The sequence below is a fragment of the Nyctibius grandis genome, chromosome 6 (genome assembly GCF_013368605.1).
Source record: "Nyctibius grandis isolate bNycGra1 chromosome 6, bNycGra1.pri, whole genome shotgun sequence".
Classification (NCBI taxonomy): domain Eukaryota; kingdom Metazoa; phylum Chordata; class Aves; order Nyctibiiformes; family Nyctibiidae; genus Nyctibius; species Nyctibius grandis.
In genome coordinates this window covers 45,303,645-45,321,406 of record NC_090663.1, presented here as the reverse complement: position 1 = coordinate 45,321,406, position 17,762 = coordinate 45,303,645, and the positions used below count along the sequence as shown (strand labels likewise).

Here is a 17,762-nt window from a genome sequence, read left to right as displayed (position 1 = left end):
CTTCACAGCTTGGGTAAGTAGTTCTCCCAGGTACCGTAGATGTTGCCTTCCTGCCACCAAAACCAAACATATGCACCTATACTACAGCTGTCTGATCCAATGTCTGGCTTACACCTAGCATTTCACTTCCTTTCCTCAAAGAGAAAGCATTTGCTTTCTTAATTTCTAACTCTGCATCTATAAATTTCTCATCCTAGTCTTCAGCAGTTTTCCAGCAGTAGTGAGAGGAGACTCCACACGACTAACACCGGACATGCATAAGCAGATCGAATATTTTGCCAGCATTGCCGGGATTTCTTGGAACAAGTCTCGATCCATGTGCTGAGCTGTCTGATTACAGCAACTGAAGGCCTTTGCTCTGTACTTGCTTTCAGCGGAGGCAAGTACTGCTCTCGGTGTCTGTGTCAGCAGGCTTGTTTAAAACATCCCGTTGGTGAAGGCTCTGGGATTATTTGCTTAAACATGGTCCAAGGCACAATTTACGTCCCTGATTCAGCAAAACTCACAAGTACCTGAAACTCCCACTGAGGTCAGCATAGCTGTAGTGCACACACCAAAGGGCTATACCAAATCACAGCCATGGTGACTAATGCACAATGTGGGAGGAAGGGAGAGTATTCTAGGCCAATTCAATGAACCATGACCATTAAATCTCAAACTAGAAAATACAAAACGTTACCCAAGCTCTCCAAAGTGCTGTACTTTCCCCTCATATCTAAGTGTTACAGAACCCAAGAAATCAATTTCAGGTTTGAAATGTCAATTTAATTTATTTTTGCTGGATTAGAACAGTATAAATAACTTCTATTTGTAAGTCCTGTTGCCTTTTTTTTTTTTTCTAGAACCGTGCCACTTTATTTCCAGGATGGTTCAGAGGGAAAAAAACCTATCATTCAGCAAAACACCTCATCACACATTAACTTTTAAGATCATGTTTAAATCCATTCCTGTTCTGTAAACTGCTTAACCACACTTTTTTGTTCACTTTTTTGTTGAGTAAGAGTCCAATGCACTTAATCCTTTATGAAATGAAGGCCTAGGAGGTTAAGTGGTGCATGTGAGAAAGACAGAGAAGGAGGTGGTGGTTGGGCATAACATCAGGCTACATTATAATTAGCCACTAGACATGCTAGTTCTAGCTATAAAAAAGTAATTTAAAGTTATAAGCAAGACATTACATTCATGCCTTAGGGACCTCTTTTATATTTGGAATCACTATTTCAGCATCTAATATCTCTTCCAAAAGCATTCTATTAGGTTACTAAATATAGCGGAAAGATAACATAAGCCAGCTATAAGCTATTGTAGATTTGTCAGTAGTGGTTTTAGTCATAAGAACACGGGCTTTCTATTTGTGGAAAGATAACATAAGCCAGCTATAATATTGCAGATTTGTCAATAGTGGTTTTAGTCATAAGAACACGGGCTTTCTATTTGTGTCTTTTCCAATGCCAGACACAAGTAAGCTTTCAATAAGAAAGATTAACCAGAAGTTGACCAGAATCTAGTATTTGCCCTTGAGAAACAAGACTATTTCCTTAAAAATGTTGCTTTTGACAGGACTGTAAAAGAGAAATACTGCAGATACAGGCAGACAGATCTTCAGACACACACAAACAACTCGAAAGAATTCTAGCCTCTGCTAGCATTATCTGATGGTAAAGTCCAAAAAGCTGAAAAGTACAGGTTTGATAATTTTTCTCCAAACTAGCTCTTGTACTTGACAGAAGCTACTTCTTGTACTGGTGGATTTAGCCATTACTCAATAAAGACAGGGCTGTGGGCTAATTAAATCACAGCTGCGCGAGTACGCTCTATTACTGTCAGCTATGAGAGTGTGATACTTCACAGTCAAAACCAAACCTGTTACACAGATTGGCAAAAGTACTAAGAGAGCAGATGGAAAAATTCCCACATCATCTCATTCATCAGTAACACGCTTACGCAGAGTCCACACAACAAAGGTTTGCCAACAGAAATATATTACAGTGCAAAGACAGACGCATCCTCCTGATTGATCTTTTTCCACTAGCATGACCTCTGAAGAGATGCAACTGCTCTGGGAGCAGACAGCTTTCACAGCTTGGTTTAGCTGTCTGAGGCTGTTGTGTAGCTCCGACAGCAGTTCCTGCCATCAGCCTAGACTGTGCCTGCACTTGGGGGCTCTGGCCACACAGCTGTCATCACAGAGGCCCCACAGACATGTAACTAGCTATGTTCTGTTGTGGTCCTCATCTCCCAGACATCCAAACACTTGGTCACATCCAGTAACAAACCTCACCATCCTACTGTGGGAGAGGAGCATTAGCATCATTTACTAAGGGATAGCTTAGTGTCAAAAAAAAAGAAACAGCTGTGGTTGGACCAGACAATGTTCCACTGTTCTCTTTAATTACAGGGCTGTTTCTCCTCCCACCCGTTCCCCACTGGCACATTCACTGCTGACATGTCAATCTTTGCTAAGAGAACTGCAGCAACTTTCCCAGACTCAGCCTGGCTGATCCCGTGCTGGGGAGAACAGTTGAGAAATGTTACCCACTGAATGTTATATTTTAATATCTAGTTTTTCTTGGATCATCTAAGTGTCCACTAACACTACCAAATCAGAGAAACCAAATTACAAGAGCACTATTGTGTTTTGTAGTTATGGCCAAATTTTATCTGCATTTCACACCAGGTTAACGTGGACTTCCTTATCAAGGAGTGTTCTAGGTAAGAAAAAACAACAAATGAGAAATATTGTCTGCCATTCTCCTGAGCACAGCTGTAGCAGACCTCCAAATAGCATTATGGTTGTGGCATGCACAACTGGATCACTGAAAGTTGGTCCTGAACCAGTCCGGTTCTTCAGACAGAATTCAAAGGTCATATTCTTGCTCTCCTCCTCCTATTTACTGGAGACATTCTCAACAGAAACACTCCAGCTTTCAGAGAATTATGTCTAGCAGTCTGTGGCAGAAATCACCAATTCAGTATTAAGGAATATGCATCAGGTGTAAGTAATCAAGAATACTGAATGCCTAGGCAGAGTGAGTACACATTTTGTTAAGAGTTTTAAAACACTGATCTCTTTGCATGTGTTCTTATCCTCCACAAAAAGGCTGATCTTTACAAAGCCCAGTATTATTTTATTTTAAAAAGTTATTAACATTCATCCTTGTAAAAAAGCTGTATTGTGTACCAGAGATCTTAAATCACTGAATGCAAAGAATTTCAGTGATATGCAGGGGAAAACAGTTACTTGGTACTATAAACTTAGAAGTTGGACAGAGGCACAGAGCAAACCTTTGACAAGGAGCAAAAACTAAGCAGATTTTCCTGCTCTGTCTGTATTCAAAAGACACACTGAGATTGCCTACCAAAGAGGAGTGGAGAAAAATTCTTTGAACTGTGAACTTTTCAGAGCTAGCATTCTTCAGCTTATTGAGAAGTTCAACCAGCTGAAATAACAAATTTGACCTAGGGCACGTCCCTTGTTGTGGAGAACAAAGTCAATGACCACTTTAAAGTCTTTCTGCTGCTGACTCATCTTCTCTCACAAGCATCCACAGATACATCATGAGAAAATACAGCAGCAACTAACCACAAAAGATTTTGGGGCTAGCAGCTGTTAGCAAACCAAACCTTACTCTGCAATTGTGGATCTGAAAATGTATAGGTTTGATGGAAAAGTGAACAAGTTTCCCATGCTTTACAGTGCTGCTAAATGGCATCTTCTTTGATCTAGTGCCTTAGCCACACCAGTGGGACAAACATTTTTTGAGGAAAGGACAACAAAGCCCGAATAGTTCTGTATTTTCCAAGTATGAAAACCATCCAGCTCAGTTTCTTTCAGACATATTCATTCCTCTAGGGCAGATGAGATATTTTCTCTCACTATTTAACAGTAGGGGGCATATTCAGTGTATGCCAGCAAAGTTTAATGAAATCAATGAAGTAGCACTGATTTGCAGTAATTGAGAGTCCAACCATGTGTTCTAATGCCAGAGAATCTGGATATTTTAAAGGCTTATATTGCCTTCCTTTCTGGGAAGGAGGGTGTTGGGGTGGAAATCAAAGCCCATTTGCTGTGTGGAATGGGGTTCCATCTAAGATAGCAGGGACAAGAAAACACTTGTACAGATATTTAAAAATCCTGATATTTTTCTTTCTACCTTTGTAATTAAAGTGTATTTTTTTCTTGCTGTGCTAGCCAAATTTCCACTCTCTACACTCCTGTACAGGCTGTTCCCAACCCCTCTATAATTAGAATGTAGCTAGTGTTTGGACACATCTTGTGAACTGGTTTTCATCTAAATGACTACTAGATGCAAACATCAGAAGGCCTTTGGGTTCTGCATGCCACATACAGAACCATAATATAGGCACTAGGGTCGTCTGTAGAGTGCAGCTGAGTGTTATTCATTTACATGAGCTACACGGAATTTTTACAAGCTAGTTATAACTGTGAATAATTGAAATCTGGGGCTAATGTTACTGTGTTTAAGTTGTCTTTACTCCACTGAGTAGGAACGGCAGGAAGTTAAGAACTGATTTTGCCACTTCTCTTTTCAGCAAATAATACAGCTGACAGGAAAGAGTACAGTAGGAAGAACAGATAAATAGTAATTGCTGACATCGACTAATATTACATTCAGTGTAACCACTATGATTTGGTAGGCATGCATGAAACACTCATTATGTTACCTTTTGCACGTTGCAGATTGGATATAGTGAATTCATTTTTGTTTTGTTCCATGTATCAGGCTGATACTGATCAAAGTGCTCTTCAGCTGTTCAAATATATCAGCTAAGTCTCTCACCCACAGAAATCAGCCCCTAGAAGACTTCTTTAGGGGAAGGGTTTAGATGTTTGAGCTGTTGATTGTATTTGGAAGCAAATCTAATCCATCAGAATCTAGCTGCAAATTCATGAAAACCAGTCAGCCCTTACTTTCAAAACAAGTTTTATATCACATACCTTGCAAGAACAGGAATAGTCAGCTTCGCAAATGAGGAAACTGAGGCTGAAAAAGGTGAGACCTCAGGTTTTCAAGGGCAGCTGCTAACTTCAAGGCTCTTGACAAGTTTGTCTCCTAGAAGATAAGAGCAATTTGGGTAACACTGTGGAAGGAAAATGCATTGTATCCATACCATTTTCCAAGACAGCCCTCTAGTATTAGTGTTACTACATAGACTACATCGAAAGTGGACACTACCCCTGTTTTATTAATGCAAACCTGCAACTCCTGTTGTGCTTTTTATTTAACTCAGTACTCAGTGTGAGAGAGAGATATAGATATATATATATATATATATATATATATATATTCTCAAAGCACATCCATCACATAAAGCCTTTCAGGTAATTCAGGAACACAGATGCCTAGTTTTGGATTTCAGATGTGTTTTGACAGGAGAACAACGATGCAGCTCGGGCCTACTGCAACAGCAGTTGTTCTAGACGCAAGCAGCAAACAAATACAAGCTTAAGAGACTAGGTAAAGACTGAGGGCTGCATTTTCAGCCTTAGACATCCCAGGTTCCTCTTAGGTTGTTTCACAGAGCTGGACTCTGGTAACTGAGGTAAGATCACAAATAAGTTAGCTACGATTCAGGTCCCATATACAGGTCTTCCAATCCTTTTCTCTTTCCCATTTTTTCCCCGCATTTCATGTCCATGTCCTCATCATCCGCCACCACCATTCTCAGCTCTTTTGTTTCTGTGTACAAAGATTTCGAGTATGCCAGTTTATGAATGATTAAGTCATTCGTACGAATTATGACACTGGTTTTCCCCAAGTCAAACTTCAAATGTGCTGTAAGATTTACTATTAATCATTTATCAAAGTGCAGGGAAAGAGCACCTGAGAGTGATTTGAGAAGTGTACACATTGCAGATTCGTGACAAGAATCCAAAGAAGATGGGTGCATTGGCATGTCCTACAGAAACTAGTGGCATCGCTATTTATTATGCACGTGTATGAAAGACTACACTGTAGGAGTTTTAGTAATGCCAGACACAAATCTTTTTAACTAGACAAGTGGATTCTTGTGTTTTATTAAAGTCAATATACACCTTTAAACACATTTGCTTAAAGCTACTGGAAAGAACAAGCCAGTTAAAACATTTGCCAGCCCTGTGAGGAAAGCCAGAATGCTCAGAAGCCATGTTTTTAAGCCTATGCAAAACTATTATAATTGTCATTACTGCTATAAGGCAGAGGTAACGGAGTGAGGGTGAACAGGATTTCAGGCAACTTTTGCAAGCCAAATGTTAAACACATATTAGAATTACTCAATAATTACAATACCAAAAAAAAACCAACCCAAAGAAATACTCTTACTTCTACTGCACAGCCATGATGTTTGTGTGTACTTTTCTCCTATGGACGCACTGATGTCAGATCACAATTCTGAAAAACAAATAAAGATGGTTTTCCATATTCTCTCTTCTGCATTTCTACAAATCATGTTGCCTTCAACCCTCTTAATTAAAAGTTAGTCTAGATGCTCCTTCTTTACAGCAGGGACTTAATGCTGCATCGCTCACTGCTAGCAGAATCTAGGTCCTGGTCAGTCTTAACTAATAAGGAGTCTATCGCAGTAGCTGAAACATTTAGAGTCTAAAAATTTTTGCAAACACTTTTAGGAATAACTTTCTACCATTTTCCCCACAGCCACATGTAGGCACGTGACCGCATTCAAATCAAGAAGATCTCCTAGTTAGGCAGTTACCATCTGACTGCTGTGCACAGCAAGCTGCTTCAGGGCAAACGAGTCTCTTACCACCAAACACTTTTGCCCTCAGTGGAAGTTTGGGTAGATGCTTCACCCTCCAGGCTGGGGACTATCTCTCAATATACACACAGCAGATCCACTACGCTAGACACTTCTTCCTCTAGGGAAAGCACTTTGCAACTATTATGCACCTGACATGCTGTTAACAAGACCAAACTAGTCAGTCATGATCAGACTGAGATGGAAGTTACCTGCCTCCTCTAAAGTTACTTGCAGAAATAAGAGATGGAAAAGATCAGCCAGATCCTCAGTTCTCTCTACAATTTTTGCATTATATTCATCATTCCAAACTTCTAACATTACAGAATCTGAAGACTTTTTCCTCTATGAGCAGAAATATCCTCCTATGAATTCTGAAATTAAATTCTGGTAATTTTATTGTCAAATTTTTTACAAGTAATTTATGTTTAACGTTTGCATACACATTTTGATTTAGCTGTTTGCTAAGAAAATATTTATTAGGATTGGAAGTTTAACATAGTAAATCAAACACTTAACATTCACTGGACTTCAAACATAGATATAAAATACCTTACAAAATTTTTTAATGGAATTACAGAAAGCAAATGCACAGGGTTTGTCTGTTTCTACACTGAATTAATCCCAAGCCAAAACCAAGAAATAACCCCTAAAAGATCACCAAAAAAGCATGATAAACCGCATTTTTGTCATTGTTGCACTGCTATGTAATAAGCCCTTTTTACAAACATTTACTTAATGTTAAAAAAAAATCAATTAAAAATGTACTCCATCTAACAGAACTATTGGATTAACAGCTGATTTTTAACTGACTTTACACCATGACATTCTATTAATAGAGGTACCTTAGTCACTTAGTTTAAAATATGGAGAGTAGAGATAGAAAAAAATTAAACTTTAGTAGTCTTTAATACAAAATGCACTAAATTTTCCAAAATAAGATTATGACACACTAGTGCCAATTTATGTTGACAAAAGCTGATATCAGCTTCTTTCTAACTAAAATTCATTTCACAAAACCTTTATATATTACATGAATATTCAAGTAAACTATTTAAAAATATTTTAAAATGCAAAAACTGAATTATACAGTGTTTCAGAGAGATGGTTAATTTGGGAATGCTGTCATGTCCAACTATATATATTTATAGATATATTTTTTCTTATTTTTAAGACCATCATGATACTACCTGATATTGCAAGAAATCCTTGTCATTAACATTTGATATTTTTCAATGTATAACTTAAAAAAATATAACGATTTAACACATCACTCTGTACTTTTTCATCACTGTTTCTGTGTATTGTCTGACACTGAATCACACTACTGGCTTCCCTTTGTAAAGTGCTGAGTAACAGCCAAATTACATCAGATTTAACTGGAGATGACGGTGCTCAGTGTCTTGCAAAAATCACCAGTAAACTGCTATAAACAAACATTAAAGTAAAAAAACCCCCAAGTTCAGCTGAGTAGCGTGTGTGTTCACCAGTGTCAAATCTCTTAACAAAACCCTGACAGACTAACAATACTTTTCTTGCAGGCTGCATTCTTTATATCCATCAGCTGCAAGGAGATTAAAATACGTTATTAATGATTCAAACACTGGATATCTTCTCTGGTTGAAGGTGAGTTGCTCACTAGTTTTGGTCAACTGGCTTTTGGGAAATTTTCAGAGCAAAATAACCCAGCAACAGGAAATTGGAATGGAAAATGACAACCATGCACAGTTATATTACTGAAGGAACTGAGTAAGACATGCAAGACAAAAAAAAGGTCAGAACATACCAAAGTAGCAATGGTCAAGAAGTTAGTAAAGTTTTCACAGTGTTTCATACAGCCTTTTACTTTAACACAACTGCATCACTTACCACCACTATTGCTCAGACATTTTAAAACATCTCTTGGCCATGCAGATCAGTTTGAGAAGAAAACAGCAAATTACACTTCTTAGGCATTTTTAGACATTAAGTACAGCTTATAATTTTATTTTTATATTCAGTCGTATCAAACAGATGTTTTCAAGATATAAGCATTCTAAGTGTTGGGCTTTAACATTCCTTCCAATTTTGTTGGATCCTGAGCGCTAAATGCCCAAAGAACTGGCCAAATATACAAAGTTAAGCTTTGTTCAAATAGCCAAGTTATTACATAAACAGAAGGCAGAGGGAATTTCTTAGTGGTACTCCTAAATGTCTTCCTTCCTAACCTTGAGATGATCCTAACCTTGAGATGGTTGAATTTTGTTCAGTTGTTCACGTACATCTTTGCCTCCTGGAAACATGGCTCTACTTGGGTGATTTATGAAGAAGTAGAACTAGACTCAAGAACACCACTGACTTATTTTTTCTCTGTCCAAAGAACAAAATACACATTTTTTTCCCCACTTGGCAAATTCTATTTGACGCCACATCACCACCACTCAACATTAACTCATAAAACAGAGACTTACTCCACTGTCAGACACAGCAGGGGAAAAATGTCCAGAGGATAAACGGGAGGCTCTTTATCAGATATAATTGCTTGCTCATAAGGAGAGAATCCAGCTTCCCCTTAGTTATTCTTTCATAAATTAATAATTTGTTAAAATCATAGTCACAAGAATTTTAGCTATTACAGAAAATTCAAGTTTAAAAAAAACAAGAATAAATTAGTTACAGCCTTGTAAACAATTATTCATTTATGTAACATACATGGGGAAAAAAACTTTCTCTATATAATAAATCAGACAGTACAAGGCACACATCACACTTAAGAATCCAAAGTGATAAAACCAGCAGATGCCTTCACCTTCTTTGTTCGCTGGTGTAATTGTGCTATAGACATTGTAAAAATAGGTAGATCTTTGTTTACATTACAGTCATTTGAAAATATTTCATGACTGTGCTTTTTCTGGTAAAGTATTTGTGCTATTTTACAGTACAGTATGATTTGACGCTCTTGGAATGAATCTTCTCAAATGTTCTCTACAAAGCTGCCGGGGAATAGGCCAGTTTTGCCATTTCGTTGCAGAGTGCCTTTGAACCAGCCATCCTCACGTTTTTTGTGTACAAAAACAATGTCACCTTCCTTAAGTTCAAGTTCTGCTTCACTCTGAGGAGGGTAGGATACCACAACCCTGTACCTGTGTGATTAGAAAAAAACACTTTCGTTTAGCTTCTTTTTTTTTTCTTTTTTAAACCAATGCTTTTAAAAATATTCCTGTGCACGTTAAAACTTACAAAACCAGGAAACTGCCTAGAACTGTTTGCTGAGTACGTAACAATTTAAATGTTAAGTACATCTTGAACAGAAAATAACAATAGCAATGTAATGAATTTAAGTCAAATGTATGCATCTCCTATCAAGTTCTTTTCACCAAGATTCCTGTAAAAATACATACAATAGTTAAATAACAGGAACAAATTGTAAAAATATTTTTCGATATAAATTTGCAGATGCTCCTGGTCAGCGTTACTCAACAATAATCAAAGCATTCACAGCAGTAACTGGGCATAATTTTACAACTGTATGTTTAATGTGATATTATCCCAGGAAAGGCACAGAACAAAAAGGAGCAACTAACAAAACCTATTAATTTGCATTGTTGTTTTAAATTATTTTCGTTTATCTTAGAAACTTTTCAGGATAGAACTCATGCCATCTTATTTGGACACAGTTGCACAATTTGTGTACTACTATATTAAAAATAAATATTTTTAAAAGTGTGTAACTCAACAATTTTCTTAAGCACTTGATACAAAAAAAGTATTTTTCAGTTTTTCACAGTAAAATCACTTTTCAAATATGAGCGCATTAAAAAGAGGCTACACTCTTCTACCGCTGTTTTCAAATGTGCATAACACCACTCAAGCTCTTCTACCATGGTTTGAGTTCACATCAACCTGAAATTTAAGTGTTACAGTTCTGTAGACAATTGTGTCAACTTCTTGATCAAGTTTTCTGATAGATATTATAACTCTGTTTCTAGTTACACAACCAATAATGTCTGTATGTTGAAATCAAGTAGAAACCATGGTTGACTGTAGAATTCAAAAGCTTCTAAGGTTAAGAGCCTTAAATGCAGTGCTAGGAGATCTGTTGTACAAAATCTAATTTCCAGTTAAAATCAGAACACTTTGCACTCATGAAGATTACATATTACTTAATAGATTAAGATAATTATTATCTTAATAATCTTAAAATAATTTATTATCGTAACAGATTAAACTAAATTAACGATCTGATGAAAACATAAAATGACAGGATACTTCTAGTAAAGGATGGAATACCAACTATAGCTCAATACACACATAATAATACAAGTTAATTCTATAACACTGAAACAGAGAAAGATACTATATTATAGTAGCACATTTTGCTTAAGAACATACAAAACAAAAATGAAGTCTGTCCATACTGTTAAAAGTATTCAGAAAAGAGTAGCAGTACTGGGTAAATGATTAAAGTCTCATGGGAGATCTATGTATAGTGAATCATATTAGGACTTAATCAGTTGTCAGATGTTATTTATTAGTGACTTTAAACTACGACTTTGTTTCAGTTATGACAATCCCCACATTTCAGAGCACTGGAATTATTAGATTCATGCTTCATAGAAGTTACTAAGTCCATTACAAGATTTATTAGTGTACAGCTTCAGAATGCTCCTCATCCAACCCAGGCAGCACGGCAGACGCCTGCACTAACTTCTGCTGTGGGCAACTTGGATTTTAATGCTGACTTAGGACATAAGAAGCAAACATTTTTAATAGACTTTAAGTTTAATTAAGACTGTAAACTACTTGAGATAAAACAATAGCCTCTGCTCAGGCAGGACATGATAGTAAAGGATAAAGAACTGCAATAAAGCTATGAAGAACTTCTACTATTGTAATAAACTGGTTGCTTTCAGGCTGAAAATTAACCAGCACACTACATAACACACACACAGAGCACTAGAAAGTCCGTTTAAAAATGGGTTTCAAGACAGAATACCTGCCTCACTTACCTTGCATTCTGTCAAGTGCTGCCCTGTAAACATTTGACTTGAAACACGCTTGGTTTCAGTTTCTAATGCTGTCCGTCAGTAATCTCTGCGCTCTCCTGAACTGACAGACTAGCCTGTTCTTCCCCAGCTTCTGCTGCTGCCTGCTGAGTGTTAAAACCAACAGCACTGCAAACACCCATCTTCTCTTTGCCCTCCCTAGAGGATCACCAGCTTGCGCAGAAATACTCTTCTCCTGAGCTTTCCATACAGTTTTGAACTCCATCAACCCTTAAGTAATTTAGTACTTCTCGTTAACATTTAGCTTCCCGACTACTTTGATCTCCATCTTGTAATCTAATGTCTAAAACAAAGCACAACGCCCCTGGTGTTAAAATGGTATTTTACTGTCTTTTTCAGTGTTTAATGAGAAGAAACCCATCAGGCTTTGCACCTTTAAATCATATCTCCTCCTTCTTCTGTTATGACAAGCCATCAAATTTTATGCCACATTTTGCAAATTCTATTTGCTCAAATAGAGGTCATCAGATCCAGACTCATCACACATTCACACAGCCGTTTATTCAGATCACCTTTGACCAGCTATGGAACAAAAACTATTTTTCCATTACCTATTTCACCATCTACAACATACTGCCAAAACTACCAGTTTCATGCAGAGTAAAAAGCTTATGCTTCAGCTCAGAAGTTCACTGCCAGGTCCCTGGAGTAAAATAATCACATTTACTGTGACCTATGTTTTGGAAAAACATGTTCATTCCCACATGTTTGAATCTTCCAGAACACTTCCTTGTTTATCTCCCTACTCAGTATTTGCAAATGTTTTCTATGTCTGAAGGACAAATCTGCAGATCTTTTGTGGTCACCTAATCTATAATATTTTACATGCACCTAAGCTGCACAGTACGCGTTTTCTTCTTTGTATTTTCTTTGACTACCTTACAGTATTTTTTGTTAATTTTCAAAATATTATCCTAATTCTTTTTAATCAGCTATATAAAATATTAATATTACAAAAATAAAAGTACTTTAGCTTCCCAGAAACAGACACTATATTTGCCACCAGTTCTTTCCTGATATTCTTAATATGTCTGGCTGTATCCCACAGTGCACTTGCACTTTGTAAATTTTTTCTTTTTTTTTTGAGGAGGGGGTGGTGGTGGCAGTGATCTATCTTCACATTTCTCCATTCTACTTTTCATTTTTAATATTAGTATTTCTCACACTTTTCAGTAACATGAAAAAGATTGTATCTTTCATGTGTTTGTCCATTTCTTCATTGCTTCTGTTTCACTAGACACAGAATACCGCTTTTTTTCCCAGCTATTTGTAGTTGATTTTTGGACAATTATCTGTGGTTTTCCTGATCACCAAGTGGATAAAAATATTTTCTCACACGCAGATAATTTTAGCTGAGGAAAACACAGAAAGTTGGAATTACTATTATTACACAAGTTAAATTCATACTTATTATTCAACTTCTTGCTTTAGGTTTTTTTTTACTTTGAATTTTTACATTTCAGCTAACCTATGCCCTGCTGTTGTGCAGCTCTCCTGTCTGCTAAGTGCCTTGACTCCTACAGATAATCAACGCCCACCTAGGGCAGACTGATTCTCAGCATTTCATTAACAGCATTAAATGCTGCCAGATGTGATAAAACCTACTGCCCTCTAAAGCCACTGGCCTGCTCGCTGGAAGCAGATGTTACACAAGTTATTTTGTGGTGGATAAAATGACTTGGGGTCACTTTAATCACAGAACAAAATTACTGCTGTCCTTCACTGTAACTGGATGAAGGATTCATATTATAGTTTAGGATATGCAGTGATGTATATTTAGGTTCAACTTCAGGTCTTTAACACCATTGTGGGGTGCTGGGAAGTTTATTATTACAGTGCTGTATATTTACTGTAAAACTTAAGGCTATTTAATCAATGTTTCCCTCTAAAAGAGAAAGCTCATGAGAACAGCTTGAAATGCTCTTTTACCTCTTGTTGTGGAAAAAATTAAACCCCTCAGATAACCACATTACCGTGTATTCATAACATGATATGTCTCCCTCTGGGAATTGCAGGGTGTTGGGTCTATCTTTTTAATGAAAAGACAGTGATTCTTGGCCTTGTCAGCGCTGCATCAATACAAGAAATCACAAAACCCCAAGACAACTTGTGTCTTGGCTGGAGAATCAGGAGAAAAAACCGAACACCATTGCAGAGTCTCAGGTGACAGGAATTCTCCAAACTGGAAACAAGGCTTGACTGAAATTTTTGTTTAACTGCTCTGCTCCTTCTGTACAAGGAACACATGAAAGACCATGGACCACAGTGAGAAACCAACTTAGTTCACAGGAGAAGAGCGAATATAGGAATGGGAACTACAGAGAAGACCTGCAAGAGTAAGATGGAAGGGAATGTCATCATTTTCCCTTCCTTTAGTGAAATGGCCACTGGTATTAAGTATCCATCTGCAACTCCATGTCACAAAGAGCTTGTTTGCTATCAAACAAATCAAATGCCCATCTTATTGTGTATGATTGGAAACAAGTTCACAATTTTTACTTCCAATTTTCTGTAGAACATACAGGAAAGACATACTCTAGGACAACTTGCAATTCTAGTGAATGGAGGAACAGTGGGATTAGAGTAAAAATTTGATATTTCATCTTAAAGGAAGCAAGGAGTTCAGGGAAAACTCTGAATCCAAAACAGGAACATTTTCAAGTGCTTTCCAGAGTTCAGCTAGCTAACTGCTCCTAATTCACGCAGAATAATTAGCAGAACCTGACTCCTAAATCCCCTAGTCACCGTTGAAAATAAAACTTGAACACTAATAATTACACTGCAAAGCCAGAGTCAGAATAGGAAGAATACTGTTGTTTTTTTCCAATCAGATTGTAGCCTGTGATTGGAATCGTGCTATGTAAGAGCAGAATAATCTTAGCTGGAGATTTCTCTGTTCTTCAGCTTTTTGTTGAGCTTATCCTCATGAAAATTTTCCTTCTCAACCCCAAATTGTCACTGAAGATACTATTGCATCATCAGTATATTTCTTATCTGTCCCTTCCTTCCAGACTAATGAAGATTAATCAATGCTTATAAATGACTTTGAAGATACTGAGCACAATGTAAGTAGTAAGTATCATTAAGCAACACATTTTAAGCAATTCAGCCTAAGGAAATGGAAACATGACAAGAGCACATCAGCAGCAAAAAACATTAACCTGAAAAGGACAAAAGGAACCCAGATGAAATTCTATTTAAACACACTGACCAAAATGTAACAATTCCGCATGACTACCAGGGAGAATGATCTTGTGGTAGCACTTCTCTAGTAGCAATTATCACTTAAATAATAATAAGGATACAGAGATATATTAAAAAGAATGTTTGGGTGTATGTTATTACTAGATCAATAAAAATATACAGTATCATTTTCTGTAAGTAGTTCTTAGAAAAAAAAATTCCATCATGGAAGTGAAAAAACTACTTTTTGTGAGGATGCAAATAGCTTTACACAAATATCCACTAGTCATGCCAGAATGAATTTGGTATTATTTTCACATTCAAAGCATAAAAACATATTACTGTGCCAAACAGACTTATGATAATGTGAAAATAAATTATGTTATTCTTAAAGAAAAGTCTTTCAGGTTTTATTTTCCATCTGTAAACGTAAATCTACTTCAGAAATTCAGGAAGAAATAGAAATTTCCTGCAAGGAAATTGAATAGAAACAGTAATAACCTTTTAAAAAATATTAAAGATATGACAAGTAAAATAAAAGACAAAGTAGAAACTTATATACTGTCTAGCTCTTAACATATTGATAGGGCTTAAGATCAACAGGCCTCTGGAAATACAATGGTATGCCCACACACCATGAGTTAATAGTATCAGAACAAAGTCTACAACAGTCAGCATGAATCAGTTCAGTCCTAGAGCTGTTAACATTGCAACTCTACTATTTTTTTTTCTGTACACCACATGATCCTGTAGCTACTGCAAAAGAAATCCTATGACACTCTTCATATTGCTTGTCTACTACCAGGCATAATAAAGAGACAGTAGTTAGAAAACTGCCACTTCCTTCACAGTCCATGCAATCTACTGAGGACTTGGAAATGTGAAAATAATAGGTGGACACAAAAGAAAAGTGACAGAACTTTAAAGCAACTGCCTGGCAGTTTCAGAGTCCAGACAACTATGTGTTTTTCAGGCTCACTTGCCAGGACACAGATGCTGCTCTAGATCTTGCTATGTGGAGTGCATAGTAACGGGGCATGCAGGTAGTAAAATATCTTTGCAACAACTCAAGAAATCACATATTAAGCCTACTCATAGATAAGGATCTCATTCACCATATATTTAGGTTGGCAGTTATGCACTGCTAATAATCTTAAAGGACTAACCTGGTATACGTAACTGCAAGAATACAATGGGTTCATGTTTTGCAAAATAGGAGGCCTATACCAAACCTGTGATCACCGTATCTGAGTGTCTATTCATTCCAAAACCTCAAAGTAACACAAAAAGTAAACAAACATAAACATGAGTGTTGGTTGATAAGCATACAAAGCATTGTTAAAAAAGCAAGTTTCATCTTGCTATAAAATCTCAGCATTCTGAAGCAGTTCGAATATACACTACAAGTGTCAGAGAGTTGTTTTTTTCTTGGTTTGCCTGAGTCTAGCTGTGTAGGATAATTTACCTTTCACAGACAAGAGGCCTGGATTCATTCAGGACCGGACCCAGGGATGAGCAAGGCTGCCGAGGTGGCGGCGCTATTGGAATAGAGGAATCCAGGGAACTTGTTTTCCGATGCAGCGTCTCCTGTGCCAGCCCAGAGACCTCGCTGTCAGTGGGACAGGATCCACCTTTGCTGTGACCGCCTGCTGACGGAAGCTCTGGTCCGACTGCGCCTTGCAGGGCTAACTCTGCGGCTGCTTGCTCAGCCTCCAGCGTTGGTGATGCTGGAGGTGACAATCGGGGCTTGCGTTTAGTGGATGCTCCAGAAAGCAGTTTCAGCAAACCTTTTTTTTCTTTCTGTAAACCAAAAGCAGTGCCTCATTTTAGAACAAAAGTCTCCCGTGAAGAGTTGAACGCTTCCTTCTGATAGATGCCATCGTGATCAGAGAGGACATGGTAAATTATGAGGAGATATTTGAGATCATATAAATTACAAAAGGTAAATTATGAAAATTAGAAAAGAGAAAGATAATTATTAAAATTCTAAAGAGAAAAACAGGAAGTCATTTAGACCATAAATCAGCTAACCTTTCACTTAGTTGTTAAGACTTAACTTAAAAGCCAATGGCACTGGCCCAAAACGTTGTCTAGAAAAAGGAGTGAGGAGTTAGATTCCCACAATGGGGATCTAAGTAGTAAAACATATCGTTAACATGGAAGTTTCTAGGATGGCATGAAGAGTTACTTCAAACCAAGCAGGGAGAAAAATCTGCCCTGGAGGCTGCTGTTTAGATAAGTGTCTTTTATTTATCCTCCCTCAGTAAGGGAAGATCTTCATGATTTAACAGAAATTTGCCACAAGGGGAATGTATTGTGTTTTGCTGCTCTGCTAGAGGGGAGAACGGTAAACATTCTTTCTGCTTGTCCAGACAGGAATCCCTGAGGACTATTACTTACCCTGAAGAGAATTATTTAAGTAGCTTTTGTGTTTCTTGTCTTTTTTTTAAGGGGTGTGGCAGTGATCTTCTAACCAACCCTTTGACTGAGTGAATTTAGTGCTTATGAGAGGTGCCAGATTGTAAGCCCTGGAGACAAAAATAAGCTATTTAACCACAGAAAGAGAAAAGCATGAGCAATGTGAGCTTTTTATTATAGCTTGGGACGCAGTGGAATTGGTGAACTGTAAATGAAAAATCCTCTGTCCTTCTTCCAAGTCTCCAATAACTTAAAGCTATTTCAGCAAAGAACTGCTGTCTAGCAATGGGAAAGAAAAAGAAACTCAAATAAATTAACACAGTCCAAATATGTGAGCATCTTTAACCTTAAACTATA

General features: G+C 37.2%; 1 protein-coding gene across 4 annotated transcripts in view; it reads right to left on the bottom strand.

Moving 5' to 3' along the window:
- Nucleotides 1-5,004: 5,004 nt before the first annotated feature.
- Nucleotides 5,005-17,762, bottom strand: part of SH3RF1 (SH3 domain containing ring finger 1) — a 95,672-nt gene continuing 82,914 nt past the window's right edge. Inside the window, exons 11-14 of one of the 4 annotated variants that reach the window (XR_011048372.1) lie at nt 16,453-16,787; nt 9,210-9,881; nt 6,327-6,395; nt 5,005-5,075 (exon numbers count right to left, since the gene is read on the bottom strand). Coding sequence is in view for 1 of the 4 variants with exons in the window: in XM_068403036.1 (XP_068259137.1) it covers nt 9,713-9,881; nt 16,453-16,787 (504 nt within the window). In the remaining 3 variants the exon portion in view is untranslated. Of the gene's footprint in view, nt 5,076-6,326; nt 6,396-7,870; nt 9,882-16,452; nt 16,788-17,762 lie in introns of those variants that run through there. The other 3 variants (XR_011048373.1, XR_011048374.1, XM_068403036.1) reach the window with 3 other exon arrangements.